The sequence below is a fragment of the Sciurus vulgaris genome (genome assembly GCF_902686455.1).
Source record: "Sciurus vulgaris genome assembly, chromosome: 4".
Taxonomy (NCBI): Eukaryota; Metazoa; Chordata; class Mammalia; order Rodentia; family Sciuridae; genus Sciurus; species Sciurus vulgaris.
Window position 1 is genome coordinate 36,746,590 of NC_136464.1, and position 14,673 is coordinate 36,761,262.

The 14,673-nt window shown below is 43.1% G+C and overlaps 1 protein-coding gene across 2 annotated transcripts in view; it reads left to right on the forward strand.

The window, feature by feature from the left end:
• MYOF (myoferlin) overlaps positions 1–14,673 on the forward strand; it is a 153,789-nt gene that overhangs the window by 116,270 nt on the left and 22,846 nt on the right. For both annotated transcript variants that reach the window (XM_079137547.1, XM_079137548.1), the window contains 6 exons: positions 1,821–1,986; positions 5,046–5,122; positions 8,518–8,529; positions 10,386–10,484; positions 12,462–12,587; positions 14,413–14,568. In XM_079137547.1, the coding sequence (XP_078993673.1) occupies positions 1,821–1,986; positions 5,046–5,122; positions 8,518–8,529; positions 10,386–10,484; positions 12,462–12,587; positions 14,413–14,568 (636 nt within the window). The remainder of the gene's footprint in view (positions 1–1,820; positions 1,987–5,045; positions 5,123–8,517; positions 8,530–10,385; positions 10,485–12,461; positions 12,588–14,412; positions 14,569–14,673) is intronic.

The window sequence follows — 14,673 nt, forward strand, 5'->3', positions numbered from 1 at the left end:
ATGAATATATATCCCCACACTCAGTGTATGTATTTCCCAAATTTGACTGACAGAAAACCTCTGCCAGCTTCTCAGTGACTTTACCCCCTTAGATTCTCTCACACTGCAGTGATGGTTTCTTAAAGCTTCAAACAACTTCAGGGATACAGAAGCACCTGTGACCAATGCTTATTAATTTTCTCCAGTACACCTTCCATTTATTCAGACATCTATTTATTATGGGCCCTTGGTAAGCTCTCTGAAGGTGAACTCTTAACTCCAATTGGGTTCCTACAGAGTCCCATGGGCCAGAACCCTCTGGATAGGGACTGGTTGTCTGGGAAAGGGCAATTGTGGAGGAATCCATGGGGGAGGATGGGCCATTTTCTTGACAGCTCATGACTGTGTCCCTGGGATGGGACATATGGGACATCATTCCATCAAAATTGCCTCTGGTTTTAGAAGTGAGAAGCATCAGAGACACTCCACAGTCCTCCACCAGAGACTCTGTGTTACTTGGAGCAAGAAGAGGTCACCGGGACTTCTGTTTTTAAAACAGATAACCTTAACTTTTAAAAATGAAAAATCTTTTTTTACTTTACTGTATAAAAGAGGTTAAATTGTAGGCTTCTTACTTGAAGGAATGGGAGGCCTAGAACCTTCTTTTTCTTTCCTCACCCTAGTCATTTTCCTGCCCTTGGCGTCTCCAGCATGCTGCCCTTGAACACTACAGCTGTGTGGTTTCAGCTATCATTTTACAAAAGAGTGAAGCTTAGGAGAAATGACTTGTCCAATGTCATAGCAAATGTCAGGCCCCCTCTTCCAGGCAACAGTGACTCTACTCCAGTTTCATCAACAGCTATGGCTAGGTGAGGGCAGTTGTTAAACCTGCAGGGTGGACATTTTCACCCCTCCTCACTCACTTTGGAGGCAACCAAGAGCTTAACTAGTGTACACAGAGGAACATGGCTTGCAAGTGTCTGGTCAGAGTTTGGACTCAGGTCCTTCCCCCATAGTGCTGCAGATGCATAGCCATGTGGATGCTTGGAGCCCTGATCCCTAAGTGGTCCCCTGGGGCCACTCCACTCATTCTTGTTCATTCTCCAGCCCTCCTCTACCTTCCCACTTCTAGTGTAGTCTAGCCCTGGTCAACAGAACAGCCTCCCAGTGAACCGCAGCTTCTATTCTTGTGCAAAGTCAGAGACAGAAGTTCTCCTGAACCACAAGCAGACTTGTAGACCAGCCCATGACGCACCAAATAGGCAGTGCTGTCCAGGCCCCCAGATTCCAGAAGTGAGCACCTCACTTTGGCATTGAACTTCTAGGGCTCACAGACTCCTGGCCACCATTTTTTTTCCCCCTTGGAAATTTAGTTTTGTCTTGACCATTTCTAAATTCTGCTCAGGATTTTTCTAGTAGATGACCAAAGTTCTGGGTTCATCAGCCTCATACAAGCCCCTCTCAGGAAGCAGAGCACAGGGTCAGTGGCAAAGAAAGCCAATTCCACATCCTGTTACCTAAGACAGGCAGCGTTATCGTGGGCCAGGTACCATTCTGAGCACTTCACGTATGTTAATTCCACCCTACTACTTCGATTACTGGACGTGGGATAGAGGGCTTTAGAAAAGTTCCCTGAAGTCATGCAGTGCATAGTGGCAGAGCCAGCTACTCGCCGAGCACATAACTCACTGAACTACTTATTCTGAGAGTCCCCCACTATGCGTAGTGGGCAAAAATAATCTGGGTTGGTCCCTTCAGGAAATTTATTAGAAAAGTGCCCTTGTTGAGTCTTGCAAAAAGAAATAATGCCCATTTTTGTGACACCCCCCCCCCCCGCCCAGTTCTTGCCCAAGGAGGAGTTGTACATGCCTCCGCTGGTGATCAAAGTTATCGACCATAGACAGTTTGGGCGGAAACCAGTGGTCGGCCAGTGCACCATTGACCACCTGGACCGTTTTCGCTGTGACCCTTATGCTGGAAAGGAGGATATTGTGCCACAGCTAAAAGGTAAACTGTGAGTCTGTAAATAATCATTTGGGGTTTGTCATGCATGATCTGATTTAATCTTCATGAACCTTCTTGAGCTAAGTATTCATTGTGCAGATTCTGCAGAGGAGGAAACAGTTGGATTTTCAGTGGGCTACATAACTTTCCCAAGGAAATGCAGCTAGTTAGTGGTGAAGGTGAGACTGGAATCCCAGCCTCGATGTACGGCCCCGTGCTTAAGGTGTTTGTCTTGTTTCTAGACAAACCTCAGATATCTTTCAAGGAAGTGTGAAGCACTTCATGAATTTTTTCTTGCCTTTCAAGAAGCAACCTGGAAACACAGGGACGTTTTCACCTCAGTGACAGGGATGAAGCAAATTCCTTCAGCCTTTGGCAAGTGGTTATTGAACATTCATCAAATGCCGTTCATCCATCTAAATGTTTGGGAGCCCAGTGAAACCAAGACAGCCATGTTCTCACAGCACAAGGATCCAGCAGGGTAGACAGACTAGGAAATGAGTGACTGACCTCCAGCATGATAAATATTTTGGTGGAGAAATGCAGGGAACCACCCCCTCCATGAGTATTGAGGGAGAAAGAGATTTTTATTTCAAATTACTTTCTATCTGTGATCCTACTTTATCAATGCATGACAGCAGTGCTGTGATGTATTTCAAAGATATCTCATGGTTATCCATAGAAGAAAAGGTTAAAGCTTATATGATCTTGGGCCATACAAATAATATGTAAATGATAGAGCCGGGCCTAATACCTTAGATTTTCATAATAAATAATAGTGATATACGTTTGCTATTACCTATTCAATAGTTCTTGCTTTTAGCTTATCATGTGCCCAGGACAGTTTTAGAGACTAGAGGCTGAGTCACTTTAGTGCACAAGATCTCAACGTCATGAGATTAGATCCCAAAGGAGGATTAAAGCACCCTACTCACCTATCATGGTGGCTTCTAGTCTGATTTAAGCAGCTGTGCCACAGACCAGTTCTCTTTGAGCTTCCATAAGGTTTGTTTTTTTTTTTACAGAGATTCTGAAACTTATCTGCTGTGTGGGTCTGAGCATCCCTGATGGAAAGAGGTAGAAAAAATCCATAGTCTCATTTGAGCGAAACCCTAAATGGGTTTATCAAAAAGTATCCCAGACCAAACATTTTATGCTGAATTGATAGTGCCTAAAATTTCAATTTTTTAAATAACAATGGGGATTGTTGTAACTGAAAGAATTGTTTCATTTAGGATTACTCAATGAAGAGAAACAATTTGTATAGTTTTTCCCCTTATTTTTGTGAGTGGTGGTTCTTTGGTCCAAATATGAGAAATCATTAGAAGGTACCAATGCTGCAGACTTTCTCTGGTCCCAAAACACTGTGTGGACCAATTTTTCTCTATTGGTCAAAGGTGGGCTTGACCCAGGGCAGAGCTCTCCTAGTTAGTGAATAAGGGAGCAGGGGGTTCTCTTCAGAGAGCCCCAGAAGAGGGAAATCTGCTACATTCTTAAAACAGATGATAGGGTAAAACTTGAGGAGTGAACTTTGCCTGGGCTAATGCTGGGAGTACTCTCAATAACCTCTCCCCAGGCTTTATTCACATGAGGATGATAGAGAAGTGAAATGTAAGGAAGAACCTGCATTCAGTTGTGTTCATGTGTCCCTACCCACATGGCTCTCACATTCCATATTATTACATTTGTCTAGAGTTGCAGGCGAGCTCACCTTGGAAGTATGGAGACTGGTTATAAATCTGAGGGTGCCACCTGCATGTAACACTACCTAGCAGAGCAACTGGTATATCATAGATGCTTAATAAGCATCAGTCTCCCTTGCCCCCCACATCCCCCTGAACATTTTCTCTGATGTTTATTGAGCATCTACTCTTCTCCAGGTTCTTTTGTGATGCTTAAAGCACAAACTTTGGGGTCAAAAGGACAGAGACTACTTGTGTCCACTTACTGCTAATTGTTTAACCTGAAGCAAGTGACCTTCTTTCTCTTAGCTGCAGTTTGCTAGTTGTTAAATCTTTTAAACGGAATTAATGGTACATATTCTAAAGGATTATTGAGGGATTAAATGAGATCATCTAGGTAAAGTGCTTAGCCCATTCCTGGCACATGGTAAGTACCTAAGAAATGGCTCTTCCCTCCCTCCTTTATGTCCTATATGTCAGTTGCCTGGGTGGCTTAAACAGAAAGTTCTTTTGGCTTGGCAGAGTTTGTTTTGTCTGTGTTTTGGCTTTCTGTTGAATGTTTGGTTGACTGATGCCTCTTCAATAAAAGGGAGAGGCACACCTGTCACCCCAACCCTGTCCCAGACTGAGCCTTTGGCACCGCCTTTCAGCTGAACCAAACCTGTTGAGTTCAGCAGGGGTCCTGATCCCAAAACCCCTAGTTACAAATACCTGAGGTCCTGTGCATAAAGTCAGGGCACGTGCCTTCTGCCCCAGCATAGGCTGTGAGGACAAGGACTGAATACAACACAGCAACTTCAGACCCCAAATATAAACCAGCCACTACACCATGTTTTCCCTCTCCTCTCCTCTGCTCTCCTCTCCTCTCCTCTGCTCTCCTCTCCTCTCCTCTCCTCTCCTCTCCTCTCCTCTCCTCTCCTCTCCCTTCCTGCCCTCCTAGCCTCCCCTCTCTTCCCCTCCTCTCGTATTACTCTCTTTATTCTATCTGTCTTATGAACAGATCCCCAGAGAAGGAGCCTCCTTTAAATGCAGGTTCCCTCCCTCACCCTGCTGCTACATCCTGTGAAGACACATATGACACACAGTTCTTTTTCAGGTACTTTGGGTACTGTGTCTAGGGACTGTGTTAGTTGTACAAAACAAAAGAAAAATCAGCCATGTAGTCCCCTATAAAATGTCTGTAACCATATTACATTTTGGGAAAGTGATGGATTGTTGAGTTAGATTCTACATTTGGGTGTGTTCCTCTCCATTCAGAAAGCCTCATCCAGGAACAAACTCTACCATGCATCCTGTGGCTGTTCGACTTAAACTTGGAGTAGAATGTTCACCACTGTATTTTCCTAAGTATCTTAGATTATGGAACTGTTTGCCTTGTAGCCTCCCTTCTGTCTGCACCCCCCTGCCGGGATGTCATTGTTGAAATAGAAGATACCAAACCACTGTTGACTTCTAAGGTAGGCTTCAGAACTGACCCTTGGATACTGTCAGTTTTATCTTTCAGATGTCTAAGCATTTGGTGAACTCAGTTAAACAACCATGCAATGCTCTTAAAATAATAGTCATTGAACCAATTGATTGAGGACTGAGTACAGAGAAACATCTGACTCATGCACTTATCCATAGTTTATATGATGTCGTGTGGACTAGAGACCTTAGGCCCTCACTGATCAGTCATCCAGCATACTTAAAACATTATCCCCACTCAGATCTCACCCAACCCACCAAGAGGGACAGAGATCCAGACATTAGTGTATTTTCAAACTTCCCAATGTGATTCTGATATATGCATGTAAGTCTGAGAACCTCTGGTATAGACCTTCCAAGTGATGCCATTCTCTGTAAAGACACGTTTCAGGAGTCAATTGACAGAATCACAACTTTCAGAAGAACAGAGATACATGAGGCCAAGCAGGTTTTTATTTTGTTTTTATTTTTCTTGTACATTAAGGAGAAATGTCATAATTTTTAATGTCCCTATTTGTCCAAATATGGGACGCCCGAGATTTTATATTCACTATGGTTTTGAAGCAATGAAACAGTTGGAAATAGTCACTCAGGACCCTTTTTAAAACCATTCCAGCCACCTCTATAAGAAGGAGAGGAAAGAAAATCTCAACCCAGAAAAAAAGAAAACACCAAATATCTTATTGTTTCTTTTGGCATTCATAATAAACTCTCACAGCATGTTTTAATGTGCAAACTGGCCAAAAAATGCACATGATTGAGTTTTAATATGTTATGTCCATAAACAGTGCCTTTAAAAAAGTCCACTTCCTTCCCGCTGCATTAAATTCACTAACAATTGGACCGTATTAAATGTGGTCTCCATAGCCAGCGCCACAACAGCTCTGTTTGATTCTACTATCTGGAAATTCTTACATGATCATAAATGACAATATCACAGACTTCATTCCTCAGGGTAAAATGATTATGTCCGCTTTGTAAATAACCCCAGTTAGTCTCAATAGGACAGTAGTAGCCTTGGGATCAGGAAAGCATAATGTATTTAAGATTCTTTATGTAGATTTTCATAACTACTCCATAAAAATGCAGTGTAAGATCCTGCTCAATAATCTACTTCCAACTTTACCATCTACTATTGCCAATCAATTATTATTGATGCTTTCTGGGTGCTCAGTAGCTCTAAGTACCCTTGGGGAGCCAAGAGAAGAATTACTCAATATTTTAAGTCATTTCTTGACAGTAGTTAAGAGATAAGTAGGCTACTGTAGCAACCCCTTGTGAAAGGTTAGTTTGCAGCCTAGCAGGATTGGGGATAGGAGTGTCACTGCACTCTAAGTGACTTTAATCAGCTTGCTCTCCTCACATCTAGTTGAGGTACACTGTGGATAAGAAAGTCTTATTGGAATCTCCTCTAAACACCTGAGCCCACCTATTCATCCAGGTAGACATTGCACATCTCTGTAAAGTCAAATGAGCAGGGTTGAGCTTTGGAAGAGCCAATGGCAAACTTGCTGATGTCCTACATCACGTGTATACGTAAGGTACAGGTGATGTACATGTACTACCACTAACTCAATTCAGGCCTTGTGTCTGGGGAAAATGAGGGAGTAGGTCAAAACTAACTATGCTGTTGCTGGGGGCTGGAGGCTGCGTCTTTAGGTGCCAGCATCATGCTCTGGAAACTCATGGCATTACCCTGTGATGTCCATGGGAGCTCTTAACAAGTGGGCTCAGCACTATCGTAAGAAAAGTGAGAAATAAGGATCTGGGGCAAATTGCTCAAGGGCCAGCCAGATGACATGGACATTTCTACATGCCATCTCAACAATTGCCTTCCAATTCCAGTGCTTAAGCAGTATGTCAGCAGCACTCGGCAAAATGGCTTCTCCAAGGACAGTGCATGTATGTATGATAAGAAAATGCATGAAGCTGCCCGGGACTGTGGGACTTGGTCTGGAGACTTAAATTCTTCTTTCAGATTCTTTCTATTGGTAGATTTTGGAGTGAAAGGTAATCTTTACACACATAGGATTGTTTTAAGACTAAGGGAAGAATCTCCTGTGTGCTGTAATGGCTTGACTCTGCAAGTCCATTATTAGATATAATAAAGCAAGCTGCTTCTGTTACTTTTCTACAACAACTAATGAGCAAGTAGGCACAAATGAATTCTCTCATACTAATCCTAAATTTTAAAATCAGCAACTTGTCTTGAATGATGATTTTTGAAACACACACTATTCTTTTCTTTGAAGCAGTTTGGTACAACTAAAAATAGATGTGATTAAACAGACTCAGACATCTAAACTCAAGAACCATTAAGTTGTAAAAGCAGTTTTAGTAAAGAAATCACTCTCTCCAAAATCTCAATTCAGTTGTGATGATTTAACCTTTCATCCTGCTTTGGAATAAATCTAATAGAAAGAATTGACACATCTATCTTTCTCTCTGCCACTCTTGGTAATTGTGTTGTGTGGAACAAAACTCAACCTGGAAGTATAGAAGGGGAACCTGCAGAGACCTGGTGGTCCTCTCACACAGCACTGTGGGAAGTGCTTATAGCAATAAGTTGTTCTCTCCACAAACTAGAAATGAACTTGAAGTTAGGATTTCAGAAAGGGAGTCTAATTAGCATTTCTTCAAACTGCCCCTGAGGGTGAACTTGGCTAATGTCCCAGAAGGTACCAAGAGACAACTCAAGCCCTGACATTCTAGCTTTCTCTTCTCATATCTCCTGGATGTACCCTGAGATCAGGGGTGAATTATCCACACAAAAAATTCAAATGGAAGGATCTGGCCGATGAGAAACTTGACATTCCCATATTAGCACAATTCCAATGGATGAACATTTATTTGGTGTTATAACATAGGTATGGGGGAGGGGAGGCAAGAAAAAGGTACCTGCGTGATAATATTGCAGTCACACACATCTGCGACAGGAGAGTTGTTGAAGGGATGAGAATTAGAATTAGACCAAGTTGGGGACACACCTCAGGCACTAAGTGGAATGAAAGGTTTGGGGTGGGAAGATGAGCACCTCCACAACTCTCTCCTGAGTGACCACTGTCCGCCGACTGTGAGACAGACTGTGCAACCCCGCTGAAAACAGCATGAGAGCGACTACCTCTGAGCCTGTCATTTGTTACTGTGTGTAACTCTTTTGCATATTTTCAGAGAGTAAATGAGCAAGATGTGTTCAATGATGAGATCACTTTGACTAGCATAATTTAAACAATGCATCAAAATGTTGATAACAAAGCATGAGTGAAAAAGCATTTCTCTTTCTCTCTTTCTCTTTGAACTTAATGTTGGCGGGGTCTTAAACCTAATATCCGTGTGACCTGTTACATGGTTTGCCCTCTTCCTGGCCATATATGTGCATGTGCAGCTGACGGAAAAGGTAACTACACATTTTACCAGGTTTAAGATTCATGCATTTTGACCTATGATTGACATATAAATGAAACTGTTTTAAATTCAGGGGGAGGGGGTTGCTGATCCATAAAGGGGACGTAATTTTGTAACTGTGTGTAACACACACTTTACTGTGTGTGTGTGTGTGTATATATACACATGTATTTAAAATATGGATATATGTAAATGCATAATGTAAGTATATACCTATATATACATACATGTGTATATACATGTTATATGTATGTACACATGCCAGGCACAGTGTGTCTCACTCCTGTAATCCCAGCAGCTCGGGAGGCTGAAGCAGGAAAATAGTGAATTCAAAGCCAGCCTCAGCAAAAGTAAGGTGTCAAGCAACTCAGGGAGACTCTGTCTCTAAATAAAATATAAAATAGGGCTGGGAATGTGGCTCAGTGATCGAGTGCCCCTGAGTTCAATCCCTGGTACCCAAAAAATAAAAACAAAAAATATATGTATATAAACATAAGTAAGAAATAGACTTTCATGAGCTTTATTCCTCACCCCAGGTGACACTTGTATTTTTGGCAACATCACTTATTTTTGAGACAGATTAAAATAAGCAACAAGTATATCTGATTTTTGTTGTTGTTCTTGTTTGTTTGTTTCCAGTACTGAGGATTGAATAATCCAGGGCACTCTACCGCTGAGCTACATACCCTGCCCATTTTATTTTATTATTTTATTTTATTTTATTATTTTATTTTATATTTTATTTTATTTTATTTTATTTTTGAGATAGGGTCTCCCTAAGTTGCTCAGGCTATCCTTGAACTTGAGATCCTCCAGCCTCAACCTCCCTAGTAACTGGACCTATTCTTGTTATAAATCTGAGTGGAAAGGTTTCTGTAGTTTGAAAATGTTCTACTAGGTGACTCATATTGTCCCTTTTACCCAACCAGGAACCACCTATCAAAACCAAAGTTTCCCTTTGGCTAGCTCAGTAGTGCTTGCCTAGCATGTGAAAGGTCTTGGGTTCAGTCCCCAGTATTTGGGGGCAAGGAGTGGGGAATGAAACTCTCAACCCTGGCTACACATTAAAATCACCTGGGGAACTTATGAGAACATTCTGGATGCCCAGGTCTTAACCCAGATTGATTGAATCAGAAACCTCAATGACAGGTTGGGAACCACAGGTCTAAATGAACTATGATGCTTCCCTACTGTGTTTCACATTTAAAATTCTTGAAAATCTTTCTTTTAATGGTCTTACTTGATTTCCAAATCAACTCTCTGAGGTAGATGGAGAGATGGAGGAGGCAGATTATTATTATCCCCCTCAGTGGATGAAGAAATTAATGCTCAGAGATGTTCAACAACTTGTCCAAGCCAGTGTGGTTTTTAACATAAGGGTTTGGTTATAATGTAAGGATGGAACTTGAATTAGAACCAGTTTTCAAACCCTTAGCTTAGTGTGCAGTATATTACAATACATTGCTGGCTAAAAGAGCTATGGAAATGAGAGAGTAAAAAAGATGTATTAGAAGTTTTATTTTAATTCACTTGCATATATAAATATCAACAGGTAAAAAAGAAAAAAAATAAGATATTATATGTATAGGATGTAAGAAAATCATCTAGTATAGCTGTGGACATTAAAACCAAATACCTCTCATTGTCTGGGGATGATCATTTCTCCAGCTTCTAAGCAGAAACATCATGAATGTTTTGTCCACAGTGTGCATAAACAAGAGTATCTAATCTCACTTTTAATTGGGTAAGAAGTACTTGTCTCTCTTATTTATTGCATAGGAGTTTTCCTGCATCAATTGGAAATTCATCTGAAAAGATCTTTTTTTTTTCATTTTGACTTATCTTTAGGAGGAAGAAATTGTTGACTGGTGGAGTAAATTTTATGCTTCCTCTGGGGAACTTGAAAAATGTGGACAGTATATCCAGAAAGGCTATTCCAAACTCAAGGTATGGACCTATGCCCTTGTGAGTGGAAGAATCAAGATCCATGAAAACTGTTCCCAGGCAGAGCTAAGAAGACTAAAGGGCCCATAATGGGTGCTGGTGGGGAGGGGCCAGGAGTACTCTGGCCTGCCAGAGAACCCTCTTGCAACAGGTTTGGCTTTGCCAAGATTCCAGGGCTTGAGGATAGCTGTTGAGTTATGGTTGCGTGACTGCCACTTTGGGGCTTGGGGGCATCTGGCAGAGGGTTGGAAATGGGTTGGTACCACACTAATTAGGCCAACAATTATCCATTTTGACTCAGGGAGACCCAGAAGTCATGGTGCTCTTTGCAGAACAGCAGTAGACGTCAACATGCTTCATTCTGTTTCCTGAATAGGGGTGGATTTTGCTAGCTGAAAAGCCAATTCAGTCACATGTATCCAGCGTAAAATCACAACCATAGGCACATGTGTCCAGGAGAAAAACAAGCTCTTGAGCTAGGAAGGGCTGGCTGTCTCTGATCTGCCTGTTCTGAGTTTTTCAATTCTTCATTTTTAAAAAAATTTTTTACAGACTGCATTTTGATTCATTGTACACAAATGGGGTACATCATTTCATTTCTATGGTAGTGCACGATATAGATTCATATCATTCGCGTAATCATACGTGTACATAGGGTAATGATGTCTGTCTCATTTCACCACTTTTCATACCCCCCTCATTTCCCTCTACATAATCTGAAGTTCCTCCATTTTTCTCTCACCCCCACTCCCCACCCCCATTTTATATCATCATCCACTTATCAGGGAAAACATCCAATTCTTCATTTAACTTCTCAGCCTGTACTGTGCTAAAGTAGAAGCAAATGCTAAAGTAGTTTGAGCAATGTATAGGTGGAAAAAAATTTAATGAAAAATATGTGATCATCAAAATACTTATTCCCATCAAAGTGGAAAAACCTCAATCTTTTTATGTTGTTGTCTTAAATGGGTTATTGTAGCCTAAGCATGTTAAAAATCACTAATTTAGAAAAACCATCCAACTGGGCTAGGGCATCTGTCTCACACTCCATCCTCCTTCCCTCCTTCCCTTCCTTCTTACCTTTCCTCCCTCCTCTTTTAAAATCAAGATATAATTTGCATGCTATAAAGTAATCCATTCAACAGGTTTTTTTATTTTATTTTTTTGTCATTGTTGTTGTTTTTGCAGTGCTGGGGATTTGAACCCAGGGCCTCAGTGCTTGCAAAGCAACATATACAACAGAGCTATATTCCCAACCCTTGAGAGGTTTTGATTGTATACACCTATGTAAACCACCACCCCATAAAAAGACAACATTTCCTTCACCTGTGCCCCTTTCCAGCCAATTCCCCACAACCCTTACTCCTTCCAGAGGCCGCTGACCTGATTTCTGTCACCATAGATTGTTTTTGCCTGTTTTTTATCCCTTATTAGAATGCAGTCTCACGGTATTCATCCTCTGTGTGTCTGGCTTCTTTAGCCCGAGACTGGACTTTTGAGATTGATCATGTTGTTTATCTCAGTAGCTTGTCCATCCTATTGCTGAGTAGTATCCTTGCTATAGATACACCGCATCATGGACCATTTGGACATGTTTTCATTTCCCTTCGGTTAATACTTGGCAGTTTCTGGATCCTACCATAGGTAAATTTTTAACTCCATCAGAAACTGTCAGACATGTTCCAAGGTGGTAGTATCATTCTACACACCCAGCAACCACACAAGAGCTCCGGTTGCTTCACCCACATCCACATGACCCTTTGGTATTGTGGGTCTTTTTGATTTTAGGCTCCACCTGCATTTTATTTTAATTTTTTAAATACTTTTTTTAGTTGTAGATGAACACAATACCTTTAATTAATGTACTTATTTTTATGTGGTGCTGAGGATTGAACCCAGTGCCTCACACATTAAGGCCACAACCCCAGCCCCTCCACCTGCATTTTAATGAGAAATTAAGACTCTGTTGATGGTTTCCAGATATATGACTGTGAACTAGAGGATGTAGCAGACTTCGAGGGCCTGACGGACTTCTCAGATACTTTCAAGTTGTTCCGAGGCAAATCAGAGGAGAATGAAGATCCTTCTGTGGTGGGAGAGTTTAAGGTGAGTGAAAAATGTGCATTCACCCCACCTTGATTTTCTTCATGAACCCAGAATAAAGGACACCCAACCTGTGGGCAGCATCATGAACTCCGACCTCTGAAGGGAGAGAAACTGCTAACAAGGGAAAGGTACAGGGGATCCGGGCGCCCAAAGCCGTGCTGGCTGCCTCCTCCTTTCTGCCTGCTCATGCCAGCCAGTCTCGAATCCGAGGGAGGCGAACCTTCCCAAGACCTTGTTCCTCCTCCCCACTGCTTCCAGGCTTTCGGCAGGTCCCCTGTGACAGTCTCCCACTTGACTGTCCTTGCCACCTTTCTCCTAGCGAGTCCATCCTCCCTGCAACCACATCTGCTCCTGCATCTCAACGGCTTAAAGACATCGCTTGGGTTTCCACAAGATCAAGTCTCAACTCCTTCCAGAGGCAGAGCTGGCCTTTCATAAGTGACATGTCTCCCCTGCCACACCTCCCTCATTGCCCTACCCACCTGCTCAGAGAACCTCTCCCAAGCCCCAAACACACCTTGTCCTCTCGCAGCTCGGAGCCTTGGGACAGGCTCTTCTTCCTTCCCTGGGTGCCTTCCTTCCCTCTTTGTGGTCTGACAAAGTCCTACTCATGCTCTACGCACAGGCTCAAATGTCCTACTCTTTGTCAACAGTTTCCTGATTGCTTCAGGCCGTGTGACTCACTCCTGCTCTGGGCTCCCAAAGGTCTGGGTTCACTTGGCAGTGAAAGCACCTTTCACATTGTGTTGGGTTTTATGGCTGCCTCTCCCTCCGACCACACTTGGCAAAGCCATGGCAGAGATGCTGCCTCTTCCTAATCCTTTGCCAATAGCAGACATGGCTGATGGATCAGGGGATTATAACCTACACATGATCTTAAACCCTTCTCCTTACAGCCTCCCACCTAGCAGTCAAGAGGGCATGAGAATCAGGCGAAATTAACATCCCTATGCCATCTGCTCTCCTTGAGTTGTAGGTCCTCAACACCTCGCACATAGTAGGTGCTTCCTTCATGCCACTTGCCTGAATGAAGAGAGCTGGCACTTAGGCCCACGTGTTATGATTCAGTAATTTCCCCTGTACTTGAGCTGGTTTCAGGATAAGTGAGATGGCCTCTCCCATGGCCTCTCTCGCTGGCCTCTCCAGCTGACCTTTTCAGCTGGCCTGCTGGTTCACTTACTCAAAAAGCATTTGTGCCCCTACTAGATGCACAGCCCCATGTTAAACCCTGGTAGTGGAGTGATGGCCAGAATCTAATGTCCCCACCTCAAGAAGCTCCCAGTCTGGCGATGGGTTAGAGGTGAACACACGAGAGACATGCCCAACCCTGAGCAGTCCAGGAGGTGTCCTGGAAAAAGTGAAACTTTTGGCTGAGACCTGAAGGCTCAACAGGAGACCTTGTAGGAGTGGGACTGGGTGTAAGGGGTGAGGCAAGAGAAGGGAAAATACCCTTTGTATTTCATTGCGTTTGTTCCTTTCTCCAAACTAGGTGTAGCTTTTCACCTCTTCTTGCCGCCACTTCCCCACACTGACCAGTCACCTCCACCCGCTGCCCAGGCTATTGCCTAGTCTCCCTGCTCTGCCCTGCCCTGCCCTCTCTTTTCCCCTGTGATCTCTGAATTACTTTCTAATTGTTTGACTTTCCCTACTAGAAATATGCAAAGAGCCATGTATATTTTTCCTTTCACAAAGACAGCCCCTCCCTCACCCAATCCCACCACCCTGGCAGCTGTCCCTGAGTGCCCTGGGGAGCAGGGCACTGCCCAGGAGCCCTCAGCCTGGGTTGCACAGGGCCCTGTGAGTCAAGCGTGTGTCTCTTTCCTAGGGCTCCTTTCGAATCTACCCACTGTCGGATGACCCCAGCGTGCCGGCCCCTCCCCGGCAGTTTCGGGAATTACCTGACAGCGTTCCACAGGAATGCACGGTTAGGATTTACATTGTTCGAGGCTTAGAGCTTCAGCCCCAGGACAACAATGGCCTGGTAAGAGTTTGGGTGTGGGGCCTTCTTCTGTAGCAAGATAATTACAGTCATCAGCCACAATAATTGTCACGTTCTTTCTTTCTGTGCGTCTGTTATCTCACTAGG